The sequence below is a fragment of the Plecotus auritus genome, assembly GCF_963455305.1.
Source record: "Plecotus auritus genome assembly, chromosome: 2".
Lineage (NCBI taxonomy): Eukaryota > Metazoa > Chordata > Mammalia > Chiroptera > Vespertilionidae > Plecotus > Plecotus auritus.
The window spans coordinates 144148939-144175135 of record NC_137771.1 but is presented as its reverse complement, the minus strand read 5'-3'; the positions used below and the strand labels follow the sequence as shown (position 1 = coordinate 144175135).

The window sequence follows — 26197 nt, the reverse complement described above, 5'->3', positions numbered from 1 at the left end:
AAAAAAACAGCGTAAGTCCTCAGAGAATGGTGTAAATATTGCTTACTTGTGGGATACTTATGGGTTTGCAATATAGTGTAACTTTGAATAAAAGGAAATGGAAGGTTTAAATAACACAAATTAAATTCTAAGGCACCAATATTGAAAACTGAGTAGGCCTGGCCAGTGCGGCTCAGTGGTTGAGCATAAGCTATGAACCAGGAGGTCATGGTTTGATTTTGGTCAGGGCACATGCCTGGGTTGTGGGCTTGATCCACAATAGGGGCCATGTAGAAGGCAGCCGATCAATGTATCTATCTCATCATTGATGTTTCTAGCTCTCTCTCCCTCTCCCGCTCTGACATAAAAAAATATATATATATATTAATATTCACAGTAGAATGTGAATATTATAATGAGCTGAGAATTAAGATTCTCTCATAGTTCTCTGAGCATTGAGGTACCCTAACTGACAGTTGGTGGGCCACCAGGTCCCCATGAATCACCTTTACTTATTCCTGCTTCCATCGCCCAGATTCTATGAGTATTGCTTTGAAAAGCTGTAACTGCCACCTTATTTGGAGACCTAAATTTGAACTATTGGAGCTACTACAGAGAACCAGAAGTGCCTGTGGTATTGTTTTCCATCCCACATGTACATTTCGCAAATGATATATTGGAATCAAGAGTATGGAATCTCAGCTTCTGTGTTTCCATAGTATGGACTCTGAGATGTAATTCAGATTCCAGAGCTCCCCTTAGTCACTCTGAGTTTGATGGGGATCATCCTTCATACTCCTGCTTCCTCCATTTTCTTACCAGTTCTCCTGGGAGTTTTCTTAATTACTTGTATGCAAATTCCTGCCTCAGGGTCTGTTTTTGGGTAACTCAATCTAAGGCAGGGGTGGGCAAACTTTTTGACTCGAGGGCCACAATGGGTTCTTAAACTGGACCAGAGGGCCGGAACAAAAGCATAGATGGAGTGTTTGTGTGAACTAATATAAATTCAAAGTAAAGGAGCGGAGGGGAGAGCAAGAGAACCCTCTGCTCTTTCGGCTCCGCGGGCCGGATAGAACAGCTGAACGGGCCGGATCTGGCCCGAGGGCTGTAGTTTGCCCACGGCTGGTCTAAGGCAACTATGGAAGCTATTTAGGATCCACCCATCCATTCATATTTATCTATACTGCTACCTCCCTCTCTCTTCCCTTCCTCACCTCCATTCTGCATCCCACTCTACCCCAATAAGCAACACCTGAAAGGACATATGGCATACAGCCTATTCCATTCTAGAATTCTCTGTACTCATGGAATCATACACAAATATGCACATATGGAGGAATATTTGTGTTCCCAAAGTAGGATCATTTGCACGTACAGGGTGTGGCAAAAGTAGGTTTATAGTTGTTTGTATGGAAAATACAATCATAAATAAATAATAATACAAGTATAAACTCTGTGTTTCATGGACTCATAACTTTTGGCCCACCCTCTACACTTATTTGAGTCCTGTTTTTCTTACTGAACAATATTTAGGTTCCTAATAAAGAAGGAAATTATTTTTAACTAAGAGTGCTATTGTAATTTGCCCTAGTTATAAGCTTAATAAAAACTTTTTTTTGGAAGGAGAAATCATGTTATAAATGCAGATATGTAAAATGTATAGTTAGAATTTGAAGTCATAGTTGGGAAAAGTTTCAATGCTGCCAATCATTTTATGCTCTCTCTTTGAAAGTTTTATATTCTAACATCTTTGTTTGGTTGCTTTTACAGTGTGCATTTATATATAAAAATATAATATGTTTAGTTAGTTTGTACACAATTCCCATACTATTATGTTCTGATTTTATTTTATACTTTATCCTAATATTTCCCTAATTCTTACTTAAATAGTATTTAATACTAATTTAGTGTGCTTTTCATCTTCAAGTTTGTTTATAATTCAATTTTACAACCTATTGGAATGGTTGATATCTTCATTTCCATTTTGTAAATATAAAGTCTGAGACATAGGGAGATTAATTGACTTTTTCCTGGCCATACACATAACAAGAGTCATAAATTTAAAATCTTTAACTTCCAATTCCATGTTTAATCCATTAGCATTAGATCATTGCCATTTTCTTAGAAAATAAACTCCTTCTATATATTATTTATTCCATAATTAAAACATAACTATTATGTCAATTAGCACCTTTCAGACTTTAATGATTTCTAAAATCTTGATTGTATGAATGTGGTTCCCTTTTTATGGAATCTGTATAATTTTTCCTTAATTGGAAATATTGCAAGTTTTCTTCATCTTCAAACATGATGTAGAAATGACTGTAAAATAAGAGTGATTTGCTGAGTATGAAATATAACCTTTATAAAATGTGAAGAAATATTTTCATTCTGAAAGTTGCTTATATGTGTGTGCATTGATTTTTAAATAATCAGAATTTGTGAATACATGAAGATCTACTAAATTAGATAATAGAATCCTATTTAATGAAAGGGTAATATGCAAATTGACTGAACAGTGGAACAGCCAGTAGCTATGACACACACTAACCACCAGGGGGCAGACCCTCAATGCAGGAGCTGCCCCCTGGTGGTCAGTGAGCTCCCACAGGGGTGTGCCACTGAGCCAGAAGCCAGGCTCACGGCTGGTGAGCCAGCAGTGGTGGCAGGAGCCTCTCTCGTCTCCAAGGCAGCATTAAGGATGTCCTAAGCCATCAGTTGGACATCCCCTGAGAGCTCCCGGACTGTGAGAGGGTGCAGGCTAGGCTGAGGGACCCTCCCCCACCCCCGAGTGCACAAATCTCCTGCACCAGGCCTCTAGTATATGTATATTCTTGTGACAGCATGCTACAGGTTGTAACATTTGAAAGGATAGTCCAACAAGATATCTAAACACATGTTGGCATGGCTACTGTGCAGAATCTATAACTCAATTCAAACTCAGTAAATTCCTCCTTTTTTAGACTATGAATTATCCATGTGAATTCATGATAGTGACAGTTTTCATTGACTATCTAATGCTGACATTGCTAGAGTGTCAAAATGGATACAGCCATGCTACTGAGTTACCGCTCCTTTTCTCAAACTTATATTTGCTCAGAAGCAATAGAATAGAAAAATATTTTTGTTTCTCTGCTTGCCTAATATTCCTTCAGAGGAGACCTAAATTTGTTAATGATGCTTCTTTGCTTCTAGTAAGTTAGAGAAATGTTAGAAGTTCATGCTTATGGTAGTATACCATTGAATATGATATACAATTGTTACATTTAATTTTTAAACTTAACGTTCCCTGTATCAATGTTCCCTGTGTCAATATTCCCTGCATCAATGTTCCCTGTGTCAATATTCCATAGTAGCACAATAAGTCTATCAAAATTGACCATGTGGTCTGCTGTGATATTTATAGCAACACTAGCATAATGGCGAGGAATGGGGGAGCGGAGCATAAAGAAAGAATGTGAAAACCATAAAGGTAAGTATATAATTCATGAAAATATAGTAATTGAGTACTATTTTAAATGATAATATGAAAATTAAGTTCACCAGTGGGTTTATTAGCCAGTTTTATTTTGCTAGATTCTTATATAATAAAACAGCTGCCCTCGGAATATAAAGAAAAATTTTAAAAGATCAGCTATTACCATATATCCCTTAAATAATCCTTTCCAAATTATAGTGGACTGTAACTTTATTTTTGGACCTCGCCTGAGGATATTTTTCCATTGATTTATTTTTTTTAAGAGAGAAGGAAAGACAGAGAAATATCAGTGTGAGAGAAACACATTGATTGGTTGCCTCCTGCACATGCCCTGACTAGGCCCAGGCAGAGGGGGAGCCTGCAACCCAGGTATGTGACCTTGACTGGAATAGAACCTGGAACCCTTCAGTCCTCAGGCCGACGCTCTATCCATTGAGCCAAACCAGCTAAGGCTGTAACTTTAAATCCATTGGCAAGTAATATGACCTATACAAACTCTTTTTAGGTTATAAAATTCCATTTTACTATTTTTTCCCAAGTGAATTTAGAAAAATGTTATGTCAACGCAACTGTAAGTTGCAGGAATTACTACTTCTTACTATATGGTAAAACTCCCTAGAATAAGATAAAGACCTTGTTATCTTCTACTTTAATCTGACATAAGACAAGATAAGTTAATTAAGAAATTATATGCACAATAGTAAATTAGAGAGTATTAAAAAACCTAGTAGGTATGTGGTTAGGCCAAAGAAGAACAGTTTTTAAAGTGAGATAATATAGTATAATAACATGCTCAGTATATACATATATGCATATATATGTATATGTAACTTTTTAGGAAGCTCCAAATAAGACCTACTTTCTCATAGTACTTGATCTCGTAGTCCAGTATGGCTCCATTGGGAAAAGCAGGTGCTTGCCATGATAGGGCAATGCTATTTTGGGATGCCCAGTCCTTCCTTACCATACCTATCAGGGAAGGCGCTGAAATGAAAGAAAATAACTAAGAATTAATTGGCAGGAATCATATTCCATATCCTTTCTGTAATATTTTTCTTCCCAAATACATAATTCTTAATGAGCAGGAATCAAGTATAGGTGTCAGATTAACAAAGTAGCCTTAGGATCTTCTCTATTCAATCTAAATAAAGTATCTATAATAATAAAAGCATAATATGCTAATGAGACTGGTTGACCTTCCGGACGAAGCTGGGGCTGCAAGGGAAGCCCAGGTCCTGGGTACCAGAGGGAAGCTGGTGCTGGCAGCCGGGGGAAGGAAGGCCTACTCTTTGACAAATTTCATGCACCAGGCTTCTAGTTAAAATATATTTGGAAATACTATCAGGGAACATAGGAAAATTTCAAGTAGCCCAAGAATAAGGACCAGAACTCATCATCTTTGGTTTTGTTAGAAGAGGTCATTTTTCTTTAAACTGATTTTGACTTTACATGAAGTGTGATACACTTGGCTCCTATGTTTTATTAAATCTAAATATCCTATAGAAAAATCCTCTGCAAAGACAAGATCATTTATATGCTTTTCTTTCAAGACTTAGGACTTTATAAAGTCTTAGTATTGTATAAATGTTTACATCACAAACTTCTTAGCCCCTGGCCAGGTAGCTCAGTCGGCTAGAGCATCGTCTTGCTAAGCCAAGGTTGCAGGTTCCATCCCTGGTCAGGGCACATACAAAAATGAACCAGTGAACGCATCACTAAGTAGAACAACAAGTGGACGTTTCTCCCTCTCTTCCTTCCTCTCTAAAAAACTATTTAGGACTTTATAAAGTCTTAGTACTTTATAAAAATTTATATCACAAACTTCTTAACTACAGTAAATTATTGCTTATCAACGTAAGAATTATTTGGTTTCTGTTGCATTTGAATAAAATTGAAATACTTGACTTCTGAAGTTTATTTTCAGAATCATGTCTTCTTCTCTGTATATAACACTGTTTTAACAATCTCACTTTACCCTAAAGTGATCTTGTATTAAACTCCCAAAATATACCTAAATTATATATATTGTAAATTTGTTTTTATAACAAACTATTTTTCATTTTAAGTTTTCTACATTTAAAAAGTTTTTCACATAGATGTTAAAACGCATACATAAAAAGAATAATATAAATTAAGTATACTGAGATACCATTCCTTATCTACCAAGTTGGCAAAAAAATCCAAAAATCTGATGCCAAGTTCTCTGTTGAAAAGGCTGTGGTGGAAAGGGACTTTAATGCATCATTGGTGGGGAATGCAAAATGGTACAACTCTTATAAAGGGAAATTCAACAATTTGAGGCCAATTCTATGTTCATTTATACTTTGGCTTTTTGGAATTCATCTTAAAGATACATTGCACAAATAAAAAGTGATATATTTATAAGCGTACTCACTGACAATTGTTTGTAATGATTGGAAACAATTTAAATGTCCATCAATACCAGACTGTTTGAAAAACTATGCTACCTCCATCAGAGAATTATAATGTTGTAAAAAGGAATTGTGACTATCTATAAATACTACAATGGCATTATTTCAGGATGTATTTTTAAGTGATAAAACTAAGGTGGAGAAAAATACATTAAATACAATATAAGGAGAAATCTAGAAATAGAAAACAATAACAATGGTTACCCCTGTAGGATGAGAAGAAAATAGGATGGACACTACAGAGTTAAAAGCTAAATGTCTCTGACTATAGATTCCCTTTAAGATTTATTTTGGAATCCTGTAAATATTTTTAAGTGCTAGAAAACAAATTAACATTTAAAAAAGGGAACCATAACATACTGCTAGTGGGAATGCAGACTGGTACAGCAACTGTGGAAAACACTAAAAGTTAAAAATGGAACTGTCATTTGACCCACTGATCCCACTTCTGGGAATCTATCCTAAGAATCCTGAAACACCAACCAGAAAGAATGTATGCATCCCTATGTTCATAGCAATGCAATTTACAGTAGCTAAAGTCTGGAAACAGCCCAAGCACCCATCAGTTGATGAGTGGATAAAAATGCTGTGGTACATTTACACAGTGGAATACTATGTGGCTCTAAAAAGGAATGAACTCTTACCATTTGTGACAATATTGGTGGACTTGGAAAATATTATGCTAAGTGAAATAAGCCAGAGAAAGACAGGTATCACATGATGTCATTCATATGTGGAATCTAATGAATAAAATAAAGTGATGAACAAAATAGGTCCAGAGGCATGAATAAATGAAATGGACTGACAAATGGCAGAGGGGAGTTTGGTGTGGGAGATGGGAAGGATTATCCAAAGAACATATATGCATATATACACAGTCCATGGACACAGACAATAATGTGGTGAAGGCTTGGGGCTGGGACAGGCTGGAGGAGGGCAAAGGCAGGAAAGTGGGGGGATATCTGTAATACTGTCAACAATAAAAAAAGCAATTTTGAAAAATTTGAAGAAAAATAAAAGAAAGAAACGTGTATTGAATTGGATGCATAGACTCTAAGAGGAACTACTTAAAGTGACTTTAAAACACAGTAACTTAACATACACCTCAATGGAATATGTTTTATAGATTTTAAAAACTGCAAAATTATTAAATTATTTTTAGTAAAGATATTATTGATGGTGATATTGAAGTTGTAATTCAGAACCGGTGTCCATATATTAAGGGATAAAGCAAATGAATAATTATGTTGGTGTCATTGATAACTAGGGTTTTTTCTTTTCTCCTAGTGAGAAAGGAAATACAGATGTCAGTTCAAAAAAGTATGTAAACACCCTACAGTAGTAAACTCAAATTAGAAATATATTCATGAACTCATGATATCTTTCTAATTCATTTTCAGAAATCCATTCAAATATACCAATCACTGGTGAGAATAGGATTTGAAAAAAATTGATTCTCTATGATTATGGTAATATACTTTAAATTTCTAAGAAAAACTCAAGTATTAAGTTTGGTGTTTTATGTCTGAATGCTGCTTTTCTATCTTAAGGATAAAATATTTTTTTAAACTTGTGAGAATGACAAGTTTGGTTCTTCTAAGGAAGTGAGTACTTTAGAAACTACATTTAAAACCCTTTCCAGATAATGAATGAAAGCATTATTATTGGACTAAAACATATTCTTAAACATGAATAATAATTATAGAAATTGCTAAGAAACAGAAAAGTTTGTGACAGAAGCTAAATCAGATATGGATAATGTAAATAAGAAAAAGTGCTCAGATAATTCATGCTTTAATCGAATCATATTCACTACAAATAAGCTACCATTAATAAATTTATCCATGTTGGAAACTACACTAATGTTCTTTGAATTATAGTGTAACTAGAGGCCCAGCACACGTGAAATCGTGCACAAGTAGCTCAATTCCGCTTGCCTCAGCTGGCTGCCCCGCCCTCTGCCGCTCTTAGTTCTCTGCCGCTAGTAGCTTGCGCCCCACCCCGCCTGTGGCGAGAGCTGCTGGTCGTTTGGTCATGACGGTGTTACGGCATCATGGCCCCAGGCACTTTATTAGTATCAATACTGTATTAAATAGCACTTTATGGAAAAATTAAAATTCTCAAATGAATTATACAAATTATAAATTGATTTAAGTATGTCAATTTATTACAATTTTTGAAAATGTCTTTTCCATATGTATACATCTTATAGTTAATTTTCAGTTTAATGTACAATGTATCACATTTTGCTTCATAATTATTTAGCATTCAAGATCAAATAATATAATCTTTGCAAAACATAAGACATTCAATTAAAGCGGCAGTATATTAGAATAACTTTTAATTCAAATATAGGTACTATCTTTTCTATTTAAAATTCTTCAATGGTCAATTAATTGTATAGGTATAATACCTAAATTTTATGAGTCCTCTCTTATATGTCTATAAAATAGAAATAAAGAGACTCTATTCCCTAGCTATGTAAATTATACATGGACTTTAAGGTCCAAGAACTACATAAACCCTAAAAAATATCTTAACTTTTGCAGTTATTTCATAGGTAAATTTCCACATTTTAGATGTGTTTAAAATATATGTCATTCATATAATTCTATTTTTAACCATATTGTAAACCTCAGTCCACATTTTGATATGGACTCCATAGTTATTACTTTAATAGTTAAATTATTAAATTATATGGACACTTTATCAAGTCTTTCCTTTAATATCCGATGTTGAAATTCCAATATTGTCCTGTTAGTGTTCTCACATTTTATGGACAAATTTTTGATTTTCTTAAATATTTTATGGAGAAAATTGCTTCAATTAATTTGGATTTTCTGCGCCATACTATGTAATAACATATTGCTTTTGAAAAGAGCTGTATCAATACACACTAGGCACACATTTTAAATAGTTATTGAGTTAAAGCAGAGGCTGTTGGAAACAATTTATAAGTCAATATATACTCCAAAGGCTCCCTTTTCTATTTGCAAAGAAAGCCAACACTATACGGAATTTCATTTTAAAACAAAGCTTCAATATATAAAACCTCAAGGGTTTGTTTTGATTATATTTAATAAATTTGTTTTCTGCATAACCCAAGTTTATGGAGCATCTGAATTTGGCATTTTGGGATAACACTGTAGCACCAACGAATATAAAGCAGAAAATACATCTACTCCTCAACATAAGAAAAAAACTAATTTTAGAGCACAGAGGGACAACTATTGATTTTTACTTATGATTCTCTAGAGAGTCAGTGAAGGAAAGAAACAGGCAGGGAAATAATATCTTTTGGAGTTTGTCAGATCAGAGGCTCAGTATAAGACGTGAAGACTCAAGCAATGTTTCCTGAGTAAAATTATGTACCCAGTATAGTTCTCAGTAGGATTATATTTTTGATACACATTCTTTTATAGGCCTTCAAAATCTTAGTTTTGACCTTCAGGAGAAATGATTGCTACATTCTTTAAAATGGCTTTAAAGCAAACCTTTCTAATTACTACATTTTCTGAATCTCAAATAGTTTACCAAAAAGTCTATTAAAAAAGTGAAAAGAAAAGCATGTAACAGAATTAGTTAACAAAAGAGATCTTTTTCACATCTAGACAATCATTATTTTCTTCTGATTATGTGAAGATACCCATAGAAATATTAAATTATTCTAATTATTTTGCTCCTAATTAATCTGAGGTTATCCCTATTTTAAAGATGAGGAAGCTAAAGCTTAGAGGAGTTAGCAATAGTTTAGTGATGAGATGTGAAGGTGAAATTTGATATTAACTCAAAATGTCAAGAAAAAAGTGGAAAATTAACATTTTTGCTGTATTTCCTCTTAGAATCAATCAGTGTTATAATCTATACAAAATTAAAATCTGTGTTCAAAACTAGAAGTGAGGGATGAGGCAAAGTCACAAATATCTTCTTTGCTTTTGAATCTATTTTTTTATATTCTTCATATCAAACAATGCCATTTTGAATCACTTGGGCCTTTATATATATATGTCTTATTTTGAGAATGTAATCAAGATTTATCATATGGGTCATGAATTTATGTATTTTCCTAAAGATCAATCAAATATTGCTAATAATCATTTACTGAGAATATGAGCATAGTTTATATATATTGAGATATGTGCATGTGTGTGAATACGTGTGTGCTTGGGTAAAAAAGAGAGAAATTAAAGGAAGAGAGAATGAGAGGACATTCTTGTGCACACGTTTCTGTGACAATGAAACCTTAATAGTGAATGTTAAATAATAGAATCTTAGTATTAAGGTAAACCTTATAAGCCATTTCATATATTTTTAAGCAATGCAGAACATCCCTCATCACATCCCTGAGAGCTGATTATCTACTTCTTGATTCAGCAGTTGCAGCAAAGAGTCTACTTCACAAGGCAATCTATTCCTTTTTGAAAATCTCTAATTGTTAAAAAGTCCTCACATAAAATTTGTTTTCTTCCTGCAACTTCCACCCAGTTCCTAATTCTGACCTTCAGCATAAATGAAATTAACTCTTCCACTTTGTTCATCTATCATCCTCTTTCTTTTCTCTCTTTTTTGTTCCTTTTCTCCCTTCTTTCTCTCCCTCTTTCTTCCTTCCTTTCTTCCTTCTTCATTTCCTTTTAGTGCTTTCACCTCTTTTCTTTACCCTTTTCCCTTCTTTTTTACCCTGTGCCTATGTCCAGAAAGGTGTGTGTGTGTGTGTGTGTGTGTGTGTGTGTGTGTGGTTTTAGGGGAAATACAATCAACAACATGATGAAATGTAAATAAAAACACTAATATAATCCTATATAATAACACCCTAATATGTGAATCGACTGGTAGCTATGACGTGCACTGATCACCATGGGGAAGATGCTCAACGCAGGAGCTGCCCCCTAGTGGTCAGTGCGCTCCCACAGGGGAAGCACTGCTCAGCCAGAAGCCAGGCTCACAGCTGGTGAGTGCAGCAGCAGTGGCAGGAGCCTCTCCCGCCTCTGTGGCAGCGCAAGCCTCTCTGCCTCTGCAGCAGCGCTAAGATAGGGCCTAAGCCAGCAGGCAGACATCCCCAGAGGGGTCCCGGACTGCGAGAGGGCACAGGCCGGGTTGAAGGATCTCCCCTCCCCCAGTGCACGAATTTCCTGCACCCGGGCCTCTAGTAAATAAATAATATTTACCAGGAAGTATAAATCAGAACAGACGTTTGGGACTGTGATTTTCCTCTTTTTCTGTGATAATGAACCAATGGGCATAACTACAAAGCAAAAACATGTACTAATGTTTTACTCTATAGATGTTAAGAGACATGCCATAATCAATAACATCATTTCACTGTGAAATTTTGTAAATGTGGTAATTATGTGAATTAACATTTTGAAACCTGAGCATACTTCAAAGTATTTGTGATCTGTGTCTTGTTTTTGTACATGTTCGTTAAATGTATTGTGCTTCAGATAGCATAACATATCCTAAAATATCTATCACATGTGCTTTTCCTTTGATGTGTTTTTTTCCTATAATCAGAGAAAATGATAATCTAAATTGTTATCTGCTTCCCCATGTGGTTGAAACCTGGTTATGAATTTAAAATATATATGTGATGCTTATATACAGATTTAGTGCTTTCTTTCTTTCAAATTTCTGTCTCTTTTTATACCTGAGAATAAGACTGTGGTATGTTAAACCATATGACAGCTGTGATAGTGTGACTAATGGGCCCCCAAATATGTACACATTATAATCTCCAGAATCTGTGAATATTCTTTTATGGTAAAAGGGATTTGGCTATTTTTAAATTAAGGATTTTGAGATGGAGAGATTAACCTGGATTGCCCAATGTAAGTAAAATGGGAAACTTGTCTACTGAAGAGAAGGCTATGAGTCGAAGGGTGCAGAAGCTGAAAAGGGGAAGGAATACATTTTCCCTAGACCCTCTGGAAGGAATAAGTGCTCCTGTTACCTTGTAAGATTGATTTTGGTCTTCTGACATCCAGACTGTAAGATAATAAATATGTTCTTTTGTTTGTTTTGTTTTGTTATTTTGAGAGAGAGAGAGAGAGAGAGAGAGAGAGAGAGAGAGAGAGAGAGAGATTGATGTGAGAGAGAAACATTGATCAGCTGCCTCCCGCACACACCCTGACAGGGGATTGAACCTGAAACCTGGGCATGTGCCCTGACTGGAATTGAACCCACCACCTTTTGGTGTACAGAACAACACTCCAATCAGCTGAGCCACATAGGCCAGGGCAACATGTTGTTTTTGAGACAAGTTTGTGGTAATTTGTTATAGTAGCAATAGGAAACATTTTGGATACATTTACAGCTTAGTAGGGGAAGTGGGGAAGCTTTAAAAAATAAGTTTCTAAAGCAGGTATAAAAACATCTATTTAATTACATAATTCATTTGATATATTTATTACTTTTTAAAAAATGTGTTTTTATTGATCTTTATAGACAGAGAGAGGAAGGAAGAGGGAGAGAGAGATAGAAACATCTATGAAAGAGAAACTTCAACATCCATCAGCTGCCTCCTGCACACTCCTTCTGGTGATCAAGCCCGAAACCCAGGCATGTGTCCTAACTGGGAATGGAACCCTTACCTCTTGGTTCATAGGTCAATGCTCAACCACTGAGCCACACCAGCTGGGCTATATTTATTAATTTTAAAAAGTATTCATTCTATTTATTTTTAAAAAATATTTAAATACCCTGCTCTTAAATATTTTTCTTATTTAATCTATAATCTGTCATTTTTTAAAAATTTCTGCCTTTCTTATTAGAAAAAAGAGATTATCCTCTTTTTATTATATCACCTTAAGTTATAAGTGGTATAGGACTAATTTTTTTTAGTCTTTCCTTAGAGTTAATGTTATTACATTTTTTAAAAAAGCCTTTAGCTTTGAATTTCAAGCATCTCTCCAAAGGAAATATTAACATCGGGTAACACAAAGCTTACTCACTCTATTTCTTCCATGCCATACGATGCAAGCAGGAAGATTGACAAGACATTGGTGAAAAATGAGTGGAAATATTTGCACAGAAAACTCTCACTACTCGTGCAGGCCACAGTGAAAAATCACTTTATTAATGATGAGTCAAAATGATACAGCACTGTCAGCACTTAATTACTAGTATATAGCGTAAGACCTGAAGCATTATCTTTAAAGTTTTTTTTAAGCATAATCTGTGTCTTTTTACTTCTATTTTATTATTAGTCTTATGAGTGGCTGATTTAATGTGCTCACTGTTAAGCTTGTCTTTAGGCTGCTGTTTTCAGTAATTTATACCATACACCTCTACTGGCGATTTAATCATTCCGGAGACATTTGAGAAACTGTTTATATGACAGATGCTGTAAAATGCAGTTTCTTTGAAATATAATGAAGGAAAATATATATCTAATTCTCAAATTAGATCAGTCTGAGAATCTGCTGACCTTATTATTACCTGTCAAGTTACAATAAAAAAATATGTTGTACCAGTATTTTCTACGAATTTAACATACTATTCACCCAAATTGCAGAAAGTTTGCCTGGCCCTAGAAAAAGATCAAGAATTTATCTCTTGTCTGGCTGGTGTTGCTCAGTGGTTGAGTGTTGATCCATGAACCAAGAGGTCACTGGTTCAATTCCTGGTCAGAGTACATGCCCAGGTTTCAGGCTCAGGGGCATGCAGGAGGCAGCAGATCGATGTTTTATCTCTCTCTTCCTCTCCCTAAAGTCAATAAAAACATATTTTTTAAAAAAGAATTTGTCCCTTCTCATCTTTACTTCAAATAATTTCCTTATTTATATATTCAGAGCATCCCATTATATTAAAATCAAGAATATTGGTTTCTGGTAATTCATCTAGGCAAAAAGTACTATTATTTGAACTGTTCAATTATGTAAATTACATAATTACAATTATGAAAATTATATAAATAGATTTTAAGTAAAATTTTATATTTAAAATTTATAGTTTTATTTGTACACAGTTTCTCACTCTGGGCCTCAGTTGATTCATCAAATAGTTTGCATCTTGTTCCAGGAATAGAAAAATAAGGCAACTTAAAAACTATTTAAAAAAAGAAAGAAAAAAAGAAAGAAAGAAAAAATTCTATTACAATAATCAGGAAAGTCATATATAAATAAATGTCTAATATCATCTTAAATAATATTGTGAAAAAAGAAGCAGCAAAGCCATAAAGCTTGCAAAAACATAAATCTTTGAAATAATATAATGAATGGATAAAGTTTTATATATAAATTTTACTGTTTCATTAAAGAAAGTTTGGATACTTAAAAGAAATCCATACAATAGATCTCAATGAAGCTTTAAAAAAAAAAAAACGATGTAGCTATACAGACATGGGGAAATAAGCATAACATTTGAAGTGGCAAAACACATTGCAAAATAACATGCATGCTCTGATTTACTTTTTTTGTAAATAGCAAATAGTCCCAAATTATGTGAACAAATTGTGTAACTATCAAAATCATGTTGTAAGGTTTGGGAATAAATGATTAAGAAGATGATGATCTGCCCTAACCGGTTTGGCTCAGTGAATAGAGCTTCGGCCTGCGGACTGAAGGGTACCATGTTCGATTCCGGTCAAGGGCATGTACCTTGGTTGTGGGCACATCCCCAGTGCGAGGTGTGCAGGAGGCAGCTGATCGATGTTTCTCTCTCATCGATGTTTCTAACTCTCTATCCCTTTCCCTTCCTCTCTGTAAAAAATCAATAAAATATATTTAAAGAAAATAAGAAGATGATGATCCAGCTCCTCAACCGAAGGCTAATTCAGCAATATTTAAAAAGGTCATTTATGGTGCACCCACCACAAAGATGACCCTTCTCCTGGGGATGATGGGAACAAAGAAAAGCAAACCGTCCCTGCTTGGGACTAGAAATTCCTGAAAGCTGACCAAAAGGAACACTTTTTGAGTTTTTTCTGGTTGTGAACTACTTAGACATCAAAGGTTTGCTTGATATTATCTGCAAGACTATTGTCGATATGATCAAGGAGAAAACTCTTCATGAGATTCCCAAGACTTTCAATATAAAAAATTTTTACTGAAGAAGAGGAAGCTCAAGTATGCAAAGAGAACCTGTGTTGGGAAGAGAACTGAAATGTGCCCGACACTTCTAAGTACTAGTTGCACTACTCTGTTTGTAAGTGTTAATATTGGACAAACAGATTCCAAGATGGTTGCCAAGTAACTGGAAACTCCGTCCTTTTGCTTCCAACTGCGGACCAGACTGTAGAGCAATTGGCTTGAAAGATCAGTTGAACTGCATCTGATCTGAAATACTGAGAACAGGAAACACGGAGGAAAGGCAGGAGGAGACATGGAGAGGGTGAGCTCCCGTGGGTAGGTGCCTAGCTAGGAAGCGAAGGAATATTGCAGCAGCAGACCCCCCTACCCCCGGGAGGGTGGTGTCTCAGCTCCATTTAGGGATCCCCAATCCAGAGAAACAGAGAAGGGAAGGGGAGTCCCATAGTCGGGTGGTGGGAATCTGTGGGGATTTGATTCACCTGGAGACTCAGACCACAGCATCCAAGGCAAAGAGTGATTTCTTTGTTACAACATCAGCCTGGGAAGTTCATGGCCAGAGACAGACTGCCTGGCTTGGTAAAGCCTTTTGTTCCTGCCCAATTTCAGCGCATGGGTGACACCCCTCCCCCCACTTGCTGAACTGCTGGGTCTGCCCCATATGCTATGTTCCAAGGCAAAGGGGAACAGTGCTGGGCTGGAAATTTGCATCCGCACTGCCCTGTGTGATGGCATGGGGGAGACAGACATTTGGCCTGCCGGAGCCTGGGCAGAGAGAGGCCCCCCTGCCTAGAGGGGCCGGCAGCATAGAGATTGGAGTGCCAAGTGGGCTGATTTTTTTTTTTTAAATCACCGCCTGCTTGGTTTGGTAGGCATTGGGGTGCCAGGGAGCAGGTAGAGCTGAGTTATTGCGACTGTGTCTCCTGGGTGGGCTTCTGTCCAGGAAACAGATGTGTGCTGGGCCCTGCAGCTGCATTATGGAGAAGCAGATCCACGGTCCCCAGCGAGTTCAGCCAGTGCAGCCCTGAGAAGGAGCGGAAGAGCCCACCGCCCCTCCTATAGGTTACGGACACCACGTCTAATAGTCTGTTCAACCCCGGCCAGGTCCCAGATACCTGAGCACAGTTCTGTGGGGAAGGAAGAGTAGCGCAGAGGTAGACCCAGCATCTGGGCCCACCAGAACACTTGAGGCTTTGCCCAGCGGAGCGCTTCATACAGACTGCCCAGGGCTAGGCAGGTACAGTGAGTGACACTGGCTTGCCCTAGAGAACTTCCCAGGAGGCTCAGGAACCAGGACACCAAGTGGCCACCTTCAGACAACACTGGAGCAGGGTCCAGCAAGCTCTATAAGCAGCATATCGAAAGGGTGATTGCAGTAGACATCAAAATCTGCTCAGGCGATTTCCTCTTTTTAAAAAATCTTTTTCTTTTCTGTTTCTCTGTTTTTTTCTTTCTTCTCTTTTTTTCTTTTCATATCTCTTATTTCTATTTCCTTTTCTTATTATACCGTATTCTTTCTCTTTTCATTTTTTTATTCTTTCATTTTATTTTTCTTTTCCTATGCTATATTTTATTATTACTTTTAAAAATTATTATATTTATTTTTCTCTCTTTTCCTTCTTTCTTTCAGAGACTCATTTTTTCTCTATTTTTGCCTTTTATATTTTATTATTCTTTTTTTCTGTCTCCTTTTTATTTTTGTTGGGGTGTGTGTGTGTGTGTGTGTGTGTGTGTGTTGTTTTCAGTTTGGTCTTGTTTTATTCTGTCAGTATTTGTACAACAGTTTGCATGACGTAGTTAGGGTTTATCCTCATAGTCAACCAGCTGGAGGGCTGAGCCCACCCTCAAAGGGGACAAGCAATCAAAACCCAATTACAATAGGAGGGCCCACATAACCCACACCAGGGGCATTCCTTGAGTATCTAGTTCAGGAGATCAAGGAGATTGTATTACTGGTTCCCACAAGATACTCACTACAGTAGGCAATGCCACCAAGACTAGGAGTATAGCACTTCTATCTAATACAGAAACAAACACAAAAAAATAGGAAAAATGAGGAAACAAAGAAACAAACCCCAAATGAAAAAGAACAAAGCAAAACAACACAAAACAAAACAAAACAGGAGGAATCTCCAGAGAAAGAACAAAATGAAACAGAGGCAAGCAATTTATCAGAGAGCAAAATAATGGTTTTAAGAATGCTAAACAGCATGAGAAAGAACACAGAACATATGAAAAACAACTGGATGGAAATGAAGAATAACATACCTAAAATGAAGAAAACACTGGAAGGAATAAACAGTAGGTTAAATGAAGCAGAGGATCAAATCAGTGAATTAGAAGACAAAGTAGAAAAATCACTCAAAAACAGCAGCAAAAAGGAAAAAGTATTAACAAACAAGAGGGAACTTTGGAACAACATAAATGTAACAACATGCATATCATATGGGTAATGGGGCAAGGGGAGGAAGGCATAGAGAACCTGTTTAAAGAAATAATGACAGAAAATGTTCCTAACGTGGTGAAGAAATAAGTCATACAAGTTCAGTCACTCAGAGAGTCCTAATCAAGATGAACTCAAAGAGACACACCAGGACACATCATAATTAAAATCACAAAGATTAAAGACAAAGAGAGAATCTTAAAGGCAGCAAAAGAGAGATAGTCATTTGCCTACAAGGAAGTTCCATAAGGCTGCCAGCTGATTTCTCAACAGAAACACACAGGCCAGAAGTATTCAAAGCAATGAAAAGCAAGGATCTGAGACCAAAACTTCTCTAACTAGTAAGGCTATCATTAAAAATTGAAGGTGAAATAAAAAGCTTCCCAGATAAAAAATGGCAAATGGAGTACATTACCACTAAACTAGCATTGGAAGAAGTATTAAAGGGACTGTTGTAAGAAGAAGAGAGAGGGGAATATAGGCATAAAGAATAAAAATGGCAACAAGCACCTTCAATAATAACCTGGATTGTAAATGAATCAAATGCTTTAGTCAAAAAACACAGGGTAGCTGAATGGATAAAAAAATATGACACATATATATGCTGTCTATAAGAGACCCAACTGAGACAAAAGATTCACACTGGCTGAAGGTAAGGGATGGAAAAAAATATTCCAGGCAAATGGAAAAAAAAATCTGAGATAGCAAGACTTATATCTCACAATATAGACTTCACAAAAAGGGCCATAACAAGAGGGTCACTACGTAATACAAAAGAAATTGATCCAACAAGAAAATACAACCATTGTAAACATATAAGTACCCAATATAGAAGCACCTAAATATATTTAAAAATCTTTTGGTGGACTTTAAGGAAGAGATCAACAGCAATACAGTCATAGTAGGAGACTCTAATACCACACTGACATCACTGGATAGATCTTCTAGACAAAAAAAATCAACAAGGAAACAGTGACCTTAAATGACACACTAGATCAGATGGGTTTAATAGATATTTACAGAACATTTCATCCCAAAGCTGAAGAATATAAATTATTCTCAAGTGCACATGGAACATTCTTAAAGATAGACCACATGTAAGGACACAACGTAAGTCTTAAAAACTTCAAGAAGTATGAAATCATAGTGATCATCTTCTCAGATCACAATGGAATAAAACTAGAAATCAACTACAATAAAAAACACAAAAAACATTCAAACACGTTGGGCTAAATAGTATGTTATTAAACAATGAATGGATTGCCAATGAGATCAAGGAAGAAATAAAAAAAATACCTGGAAAGGAAATGAAAATGAACACAATACAACCAAATATATATGGGACACAGTGAAAGCAGTCTCGAGAGGGAAGTTCATAGCATAACAGGCCTACCTCGAGAAGCAAGAAATATCTCAAATAAGCAACCTAACCCTACACCTGAAAGAACTAGAAAAAGAGCAATAAGCAAAGCCCAGGGTAAGAGGAAGGAAGGAAATAATAAAGATCAAAGTGAAAATAAATGACATAGAGACTAAAAAAACAATACAAAAGATCAATAAAACAAAGTGCTAGTTCTTTGAAAAGATAAACATGATTGATGACCCTTAGCCAGATTCATCAAGAAACAAAGAGAGAGGACCCAAATAAATAAAATCAGAAGTGAAAGAGGCAAGTAACAACTGACATTACAGAACACAGAGGATTGTAAGAAAATACTATCATCAAAAATATGCCAATGAATTGGCCAACCTAGGTGAAATGGACAAATTCCTAGAAACATAACAATCTTCCAAAACTGAATCAGGAAGAATCAGAAAACCTGAATAGACTGATGATAATATCTAGTGAAATTGAAACAGTAATTAAAAACTGCCAGCAAACAAAAGTCCTGGACTGGATGGCTTCATAAATTTTATCAAAAGTTCAGAGAAGAACGAATACCTATCCTTTTTAAACTATTCCAAGAAATTCAAGATGAATTTCTTCTTATGAGGCAAGCATTATTCTAATTCCAAAAACAGATAAAGACACTACACTGAAAGAAAATTATAGACCAATATCTCTGATGAACATAGATGCTAAGTCCTTAGCAAAATATTAGCTTGTCAAACCCAGAGATTCATTAAAAAGATCATATACCAAGACCAAGTGAGATTTATTCTGGGGATGTTGGTTGGTAAATACTTGCAAATAAATAAATGTGATATATCACTTACACAAAATGAATAATAAAAATCACATGATCATATCAATAGATACAGAAAAAGCATTCATCAAAATCCAGCACCCATCCTATATAATAAAAGCCTAATATGCAAATCAACCAAATGGCAGAACAACCAGTGGAACGACCAGTTGGTATGACATGCACTGACCACTAGGTGGCATACACTCAACGCAGGAGCTTCCCCCAGCCTGCAGGCCCCAGGCCAGCCAAGGCGGTGAGAGTGGGGGCCCCCCCGATCTGCCCGCTGGTAGCCCTGCAGAGGAAGGCAACTGGCGGCAGTGGCAGGGGGTGGGGCCAACAAGTGGGCGGCACCAGGCAGGTAAAGGTGAGTGCGAGTGGGGGGCCCTGATTACCCTGCCACTTGCCCCACAAATTGGCTCTGATTGCTGGCCAGGCTGAGGGACCCTACGCGTGTGCGAATTTCATGCACCATGCCTCTAGTTTACTTTAAAAACTCTCAAAGTGAGGGATCATGCCTCAACATAATAAAAGTCATATATGAAAAACCTACAGCCAACAACATACTCAATGGGTAAAAACTAAAAGCGTTTTCCTTAAAATCAAGGAAAAAAAAAGGAATGTCAGCTTTCACCCTCTTATTAAGCATAGTTCTGGAAGTCCTAGTCATAGTGATCAGACAAGAAGAACAATAAAAGGCACCCAAATTGGAAAGGAGGAAGAAAAACTATCATTATTCGAAGATGACATTACATTGCACATAGAAAACCCCAAAAACTCCACCAAAAAACTATTATATTTAGTAAATTAATTTGGCAAGGTAGCAGGATACAAAATTAATATGCATGAATCACTGACATTTTTATATACCAACTAGAGGCCCAGTGCATGAAATTCGTGTGTGTGTGTGTGTGTGGGGGGGGTCCCTCAGCCTTGCCTCCCCCCTCTCACAGACTGGGAGCCCTCAGGGGATGTCCCACTGACAGCGGGAGGCGACCAGGCTGATCAGGGGAAGGAACCCCCCTCATCACCCCGCTGCTACTGCCACTGCTGGCCACCGCAACTGCCAAGGTGTTTTCATCAACACGGACTCCAGTCCCTTCACCATGAAAAAATGACAACTTTCTTTAGGCATTTTCAAGATGTGACATAGGATATGACATTTCTTTCTTTCTTTTTTTATCCTCACCTGAGGATATGTTTCCATTGATTTTTAGAGAGCGTGGAAGAGAGAGGGAAAGACAGAGAGAAACATCAATGTGAGAAGCACACTTCAATTGGTTGCCTCCTGCATGAGCCCTGACCTGGGCCCCAGCCAGGGAGGAGCCTGCAACCTAGGTACATGCCCTTGATCAATTGAACCTGGCCCCCTTGCAGGTTTGTGTCTCCACTCCGGCCCCAGCAGCCCAGCGCCATGGCTGCAGGGCTGGGGCTGGGGGCCGGCCCCCCTGCCTATTGTTCTCTCCAGCTCTGGGGCCCAGCACGGGCCACCCTCTCTGTTGTAATCTCAGACTCTGAGCCCACGCCAGGCCCCTCCTCCTGAGCTGGTCGTGACCGTTATGGAGTCCCGGCCTAATTTGCATATTACCTCTCTCTCTCTCTCTCTCTCTCTATATATATATATATATATATATATAGAGAGAGAGAGAGAGAGAGATTTAGATATAAATAGATAGATAAAGAAATATCAGACAAAGAAATGAAAAAAAAATACTATTTATCATTACAACACCAACAACAAAAAATGAGCTACCTTGGAATAAACTTAACCTAGGAGGTAGCATACCTGAACTGGGAAAACTACAGGACATTGAAAAAAGAAATAGAGGACATTACAATCAAGTGGAAGCATATACAGTGTTCATAGACCGGAAGAATTAACACCATTAAAGTGTCCATACTACCCAAAGCAATGTATAGATTCAATGCAATCCCTATTAAAATACCAATGGTATATTTCACAGATCTAGAACAAATGTTCCAAAAATGTATATGGAACCTAAAAAGACCTGAATATCTCACCAATCTTGAGAAAGAAGAACAAAGTTGAAGGGATCACAATACTGGATATCAAAGTATACTACAAAGCCACTGTAATAAAAACATCCTGATACTGGCACAAGAACAGGCAAATAGATCAAAGGAACAGAAAAGAGAGTCCAAAAATCAACCCAAACCTTTATGGACAATTAATATTTGACAAAGGAGGCAAGAGCATTAATGGAGTAAAGACAGTATCTTCAAAAATGTTGTTGGGAAAATTGGACAGATACATGCAAAAAAATGAAACTAGACCACCTTCTTACACCAGACACAAGAATAAACTCAAAATAAATGGAAGACTTAAATGTAAGTTGTGAAACCATAAAAACTCTACAAGAAAACATAGCTAATAAAATTTCAGACTTCTTGTGTAGCAGTACTTTTGCCAATACATCTCTTAGGGAAAGGGAAACAGGAAAATATAAACAAATGGGACTACATCAAACTGAAAAGCTTCTGCACAGGAAAGGAAATATTCAACAAATTAAAAAGGGAACCCATTGACGAATATGGAGAACATATTTGCCAATGATATGTCTGATAAGGGGTTAATATTCAAAATATATAAAGATCTTTTACAGCTCAACACCAGGAAAACAAACAATCCAATTAAAAAATAGGCAAAGGAACTGAATAGACACTTATCCAAAGAAGACATATGAAAAAAATGCTTAACGTCAGTAATTATCAGAGAGATACAAATTAACTCTACAATGAGGTATCACCTCACACCTGCAAGAATGGCTACCATCAGTAAATCCACAAACAACAAGTGCTGGCGAGGATGTGTGAAAAGGGAACCCTTGTGCACTGTTAGTAGGATGCAAACTAATGCAGCCAGTGTGGAAAACAGTATGGAGTTTCCTCAAAAAATTAAAAATGGATCTGCCGTTTGACCCAGCAATCCCACTTCTGGGAATATAATCTAAGAAGCGCAAAACACCAATCAGGAAGGATATATGCATCCCTATGTTCATAGCAGCATTATTTACAATAGCTAAGATCTGGAAACAGCCTAGGTTCCCATCAGTAGATGAGTGCATAAGAAAGTGGTAGTACATTTCCAGAATGGAATACTATGCGGCTCCAAAAAACAAGGAACTCTTACCCTTTGCGCCAGCATGGATGGGCCTGGAGAGCATTATGCTAAGCAAAATAAGCCAGTCAGAGAAAGACAAGTATCACATGATCTCACTTACGTGTATAATCTAATGAACAAACTACACTGATGAACAAAATTGGACCACAGGCATGGATACATGGAACAGAGGGGAGGGGAGTAGTGGGGACTGCAAGAGATTAACATATATGCATATATGCCTAACCCATGGACACAGACAATAGTGTGGCAAAGGCCTGGGTTGGATGGGAGCTGGGTGGAGGGGACTAAAGTGGGGGAAAATGGAGGACATCTGTAACAGTGTTGACAATTTAAAAATAATAAAAAATATTAGACAAATAGACAAATGTAGCAGCAAATCAATTGTATTAGCAGAATATTGTCCTCATTGCATGTATAGTTTAAGTACAGATTCTAATCTTAGGGCTGAATTTCTTTTTTTTAAATTTTATTTTATTGTTTAAAGTATTATAAATAGTAGTACATATGTCTCCTTTTTTTCCCCCATTGACCTTCCCCTGGCATCCCCTATCCCCCGGCACATCCCCTCCTCCCTCCCCCCAGTGTCTTGCATCCATTAGTTATGCTTATATGCATGCATACAAGTCCTCTTCTGCCTGAATTTCTTCTAGCGTGATATGAAGTTTTGATTTTCTTTGCTCTGAATAAAACTAAACTGTGCATATTGGTTCTCTCTTTCTCTCTCTCTCTCTCCTCTCTCTCTCTCTCTCCATTCATTTTATATATTTCTGGAATAGAATTAAACTATTAAGAATGGTTTACCATGCTTGCCTAGTAACAAAAAACAAAACAAAAATAAATGTAATAATTGTCCAATAGCTAATTTTACATTAAATTAACAAATAATTGTATTATCCATTTTAAAGGAATTTTAATTTATTTCAAAAAGACTAACGTAACTCAAGTGTTATTTTGAAGTTTGTTTCAATATGTAATTCATAATGTTAATTTTAACAAATTAAAACTAAATATGAATTTATTTATAAGCCATGACCATAAAGCAATACATGTGGCATGTGGAAGTGTCACTAAATTTTAGTCTTGCCCTGTATTTCTGTCATCCTTGAATTTCTATGATACAAAATTGCAGAGAACTGCAGCTGAAAGATCACTAACTTAAATAGTATTTTAAATCAAGAAGCTTTACAAAAATTAGCCTTTTAAGTATTGTGGATTTGCTTATTGGACATCTGAAAAAGGAAAAAAAAAAAGATGCCCTTCTGTACTGTTGGGCCCCTAAGGAGCATAAACAAACAAGGAAATTTCAGGCACATTTTGGGGCTGTGATGCAACCCATGAATAACCTTGGGGATTGTAGAAGAGAGGTTCACATTTAAGTGCTTCCATTTGTAATATGAGACAAATAGTAGCAATTACTTTTTTCCTCCTTAAGATAGAACCTGGACTAGCTTAAGACTTCTTTGATCACTTCAGATGGAATTTATTTTGATGGCTGAACTCCTAAAACATCCATTGTCTATTCCTCATGACATCTAGCAATTGACTGTTTTTGTCTTAAGCTCTTCCTATTGTTTTTTAATAGAATATATAACAATGTATACACACTTTAACAGCTTATAGCTCAATTGATCTTTCTTTCTTTTCAGCCACACTAAGCTTTGAACAAAGGAAATTCATCCTAAAATGCTACTGGAAATTTGAAAACACAGTTGAAGTACAAACACAGCTTTTATAAAGATTCAAAGTGTATATACATTTTTTGGGGACACAGGGTATTTCTCCCCCGCCCCCAATGTATATGCTCTTTAATAGCTGATAACTCACTTAATTTCACTCCTTTTCATGTTTAACTGATTTGAAATAATGGTTGAAAATTTATCCACTAGACTTTTTTATGGGGATACATAAGAGATAAAGTTTATGGTACAAAACTGGCAACAGTTGATGAATTGAGGGAGCACAAATACCGAACAAAATGATTCTTGATGTTGGAGATTCCATTGCTTCACATTATCAGCAGTTCCTGGACCAGAACGGTCACCAGTTTGAAACAGGCATTGACAAAAAAATTATTCATTTCTGTAGATTCTTTAAAACTTTACGTTAAAATAAACTGTACATTAATAAACACTGACTTTATCATTTTGGGACACCCTATTATTGTACTTAACTTTTCAACTTCCCAAACCTTCCACTTTCATTAAATCACCTAATATACACTGTAACTTTGTAGGTACAGTTATTCTCATTTTAAATTGGAAAATAGGATCAGACTGGAAATGATTTATAGTTACATAAGGGGTAAGGGCAGACTCCAGACTAAGTCTAGCACTTACAGAATGTACCCCAGTGACCAGGGCACATTTCAGGATCTGCACCTCCAGATAGGATCTAGTGTAGTGCCATACAAATACATTAGGAAACTTCCATGTGAATATCTTTTGTTCAAAACTTGTTCAACTCTTATTTCAAGGCTCATCACACAATTGTCTTGCTCTCTGTGATTTTGTTTGGCAAATCCTTTATGGTACCATGTGAGCACTGTCCAATTGATTCATATACTCCATGTATATGACCATCATTTTATGAGAGTAATGTAAGAAAATTACCTATAATAATAAAAGTGTAATATGCTAATCAGACCAGATGTCCTTCTGGACGTTCTTCTGGACGAAGCTGGGGCTGCGAGGGAAGCACGGGTCCCGGTGCCAGAGGGAAGCTGGTACTGGCAGCCGGGGAAGGAAGGCCTACTCTTGCATGAATTTCGTGCATTGGGCCTCTAGTCCTATATTATTTAATGATATAATAACAATACATCATGAAATAAGGAAAGATTATTGCCAAGTGATAAGTATTTGAGCATATGGTATTGATGAAAATAGACATGATGCTATCTATAATTTAATTGTATAATATTAAAGTCCATCTTGGGTTAGTTTCTTGAATTTTCAATATTTCCATTATTTAATTGTCTCATTTAAAAAGTATTTGGATTGAGCCCTGGCCGGTTATTCCCAGTGGTTAGAGCATTGGCCTTCAGACCGAGGGGTTGCAGGTTCGCTCCCCACCCTCTGGTCGGGGCAGGTGCAAGAGGCAGCCAGTCTCTCTCACACTGATGTTTCTTTCTTTCTCTCTCTCACCTCCTCTTTCCTCCCTTTCACTCTCTCTGAAAATCAATGGAAAAACATATCCTCTGGTGAGAATTAAAAAAGAAAAAATATTTGGGTTGAGAAGTAAAAGAAAACAAAAAATATTCTGAGTTATTTAATTATTGATTGAGAGCGCTCTCAATTCGCCTTTTCATTAATTCCAAACCCATTTTCATCATCCCTACATCTGCTCCACCCCACAAGCTGTGCCCTTGCTTTCCATAGCCATAATTTAACACCTCTTGATCAGTAGATTTTGTAGTATATGATCTTAAAATTGTGTATGTTTTCTATATAATCTAGCTTTAAAATATTTTAAAGGCTGTGTTTTAGCCTTGGCTGGTGTGGCTCAGTGGGTTGGG

The 26197-nt window shown here is 36.5% G+C and overlaps 1 protein-coding gene across 3 annotated transcripts in view; it reads right to left on the bottom strand.

The window, feature by feature from the left end:
* Window positions 1-26197, bottom strand: part of EPHA6 (EPH receptor A6) — a 1057231-nt gene that overhangs the window by 417243 nt on the left and 613791 nt on the right. For all 3 annotated transcript variants that reach the window (XM_080654948.1, XM_080654950.1, XM_080654949.1), the window contains one exon: window positions 4317-4441. In XM_080654948.1, coding sequence (XP_080511074.1) covers window positions 4317-4441 — 125 coding nt within the window. The remainder of the gene's footprint in view (window positions 1-4316; window positions 4442-26197) is intronic.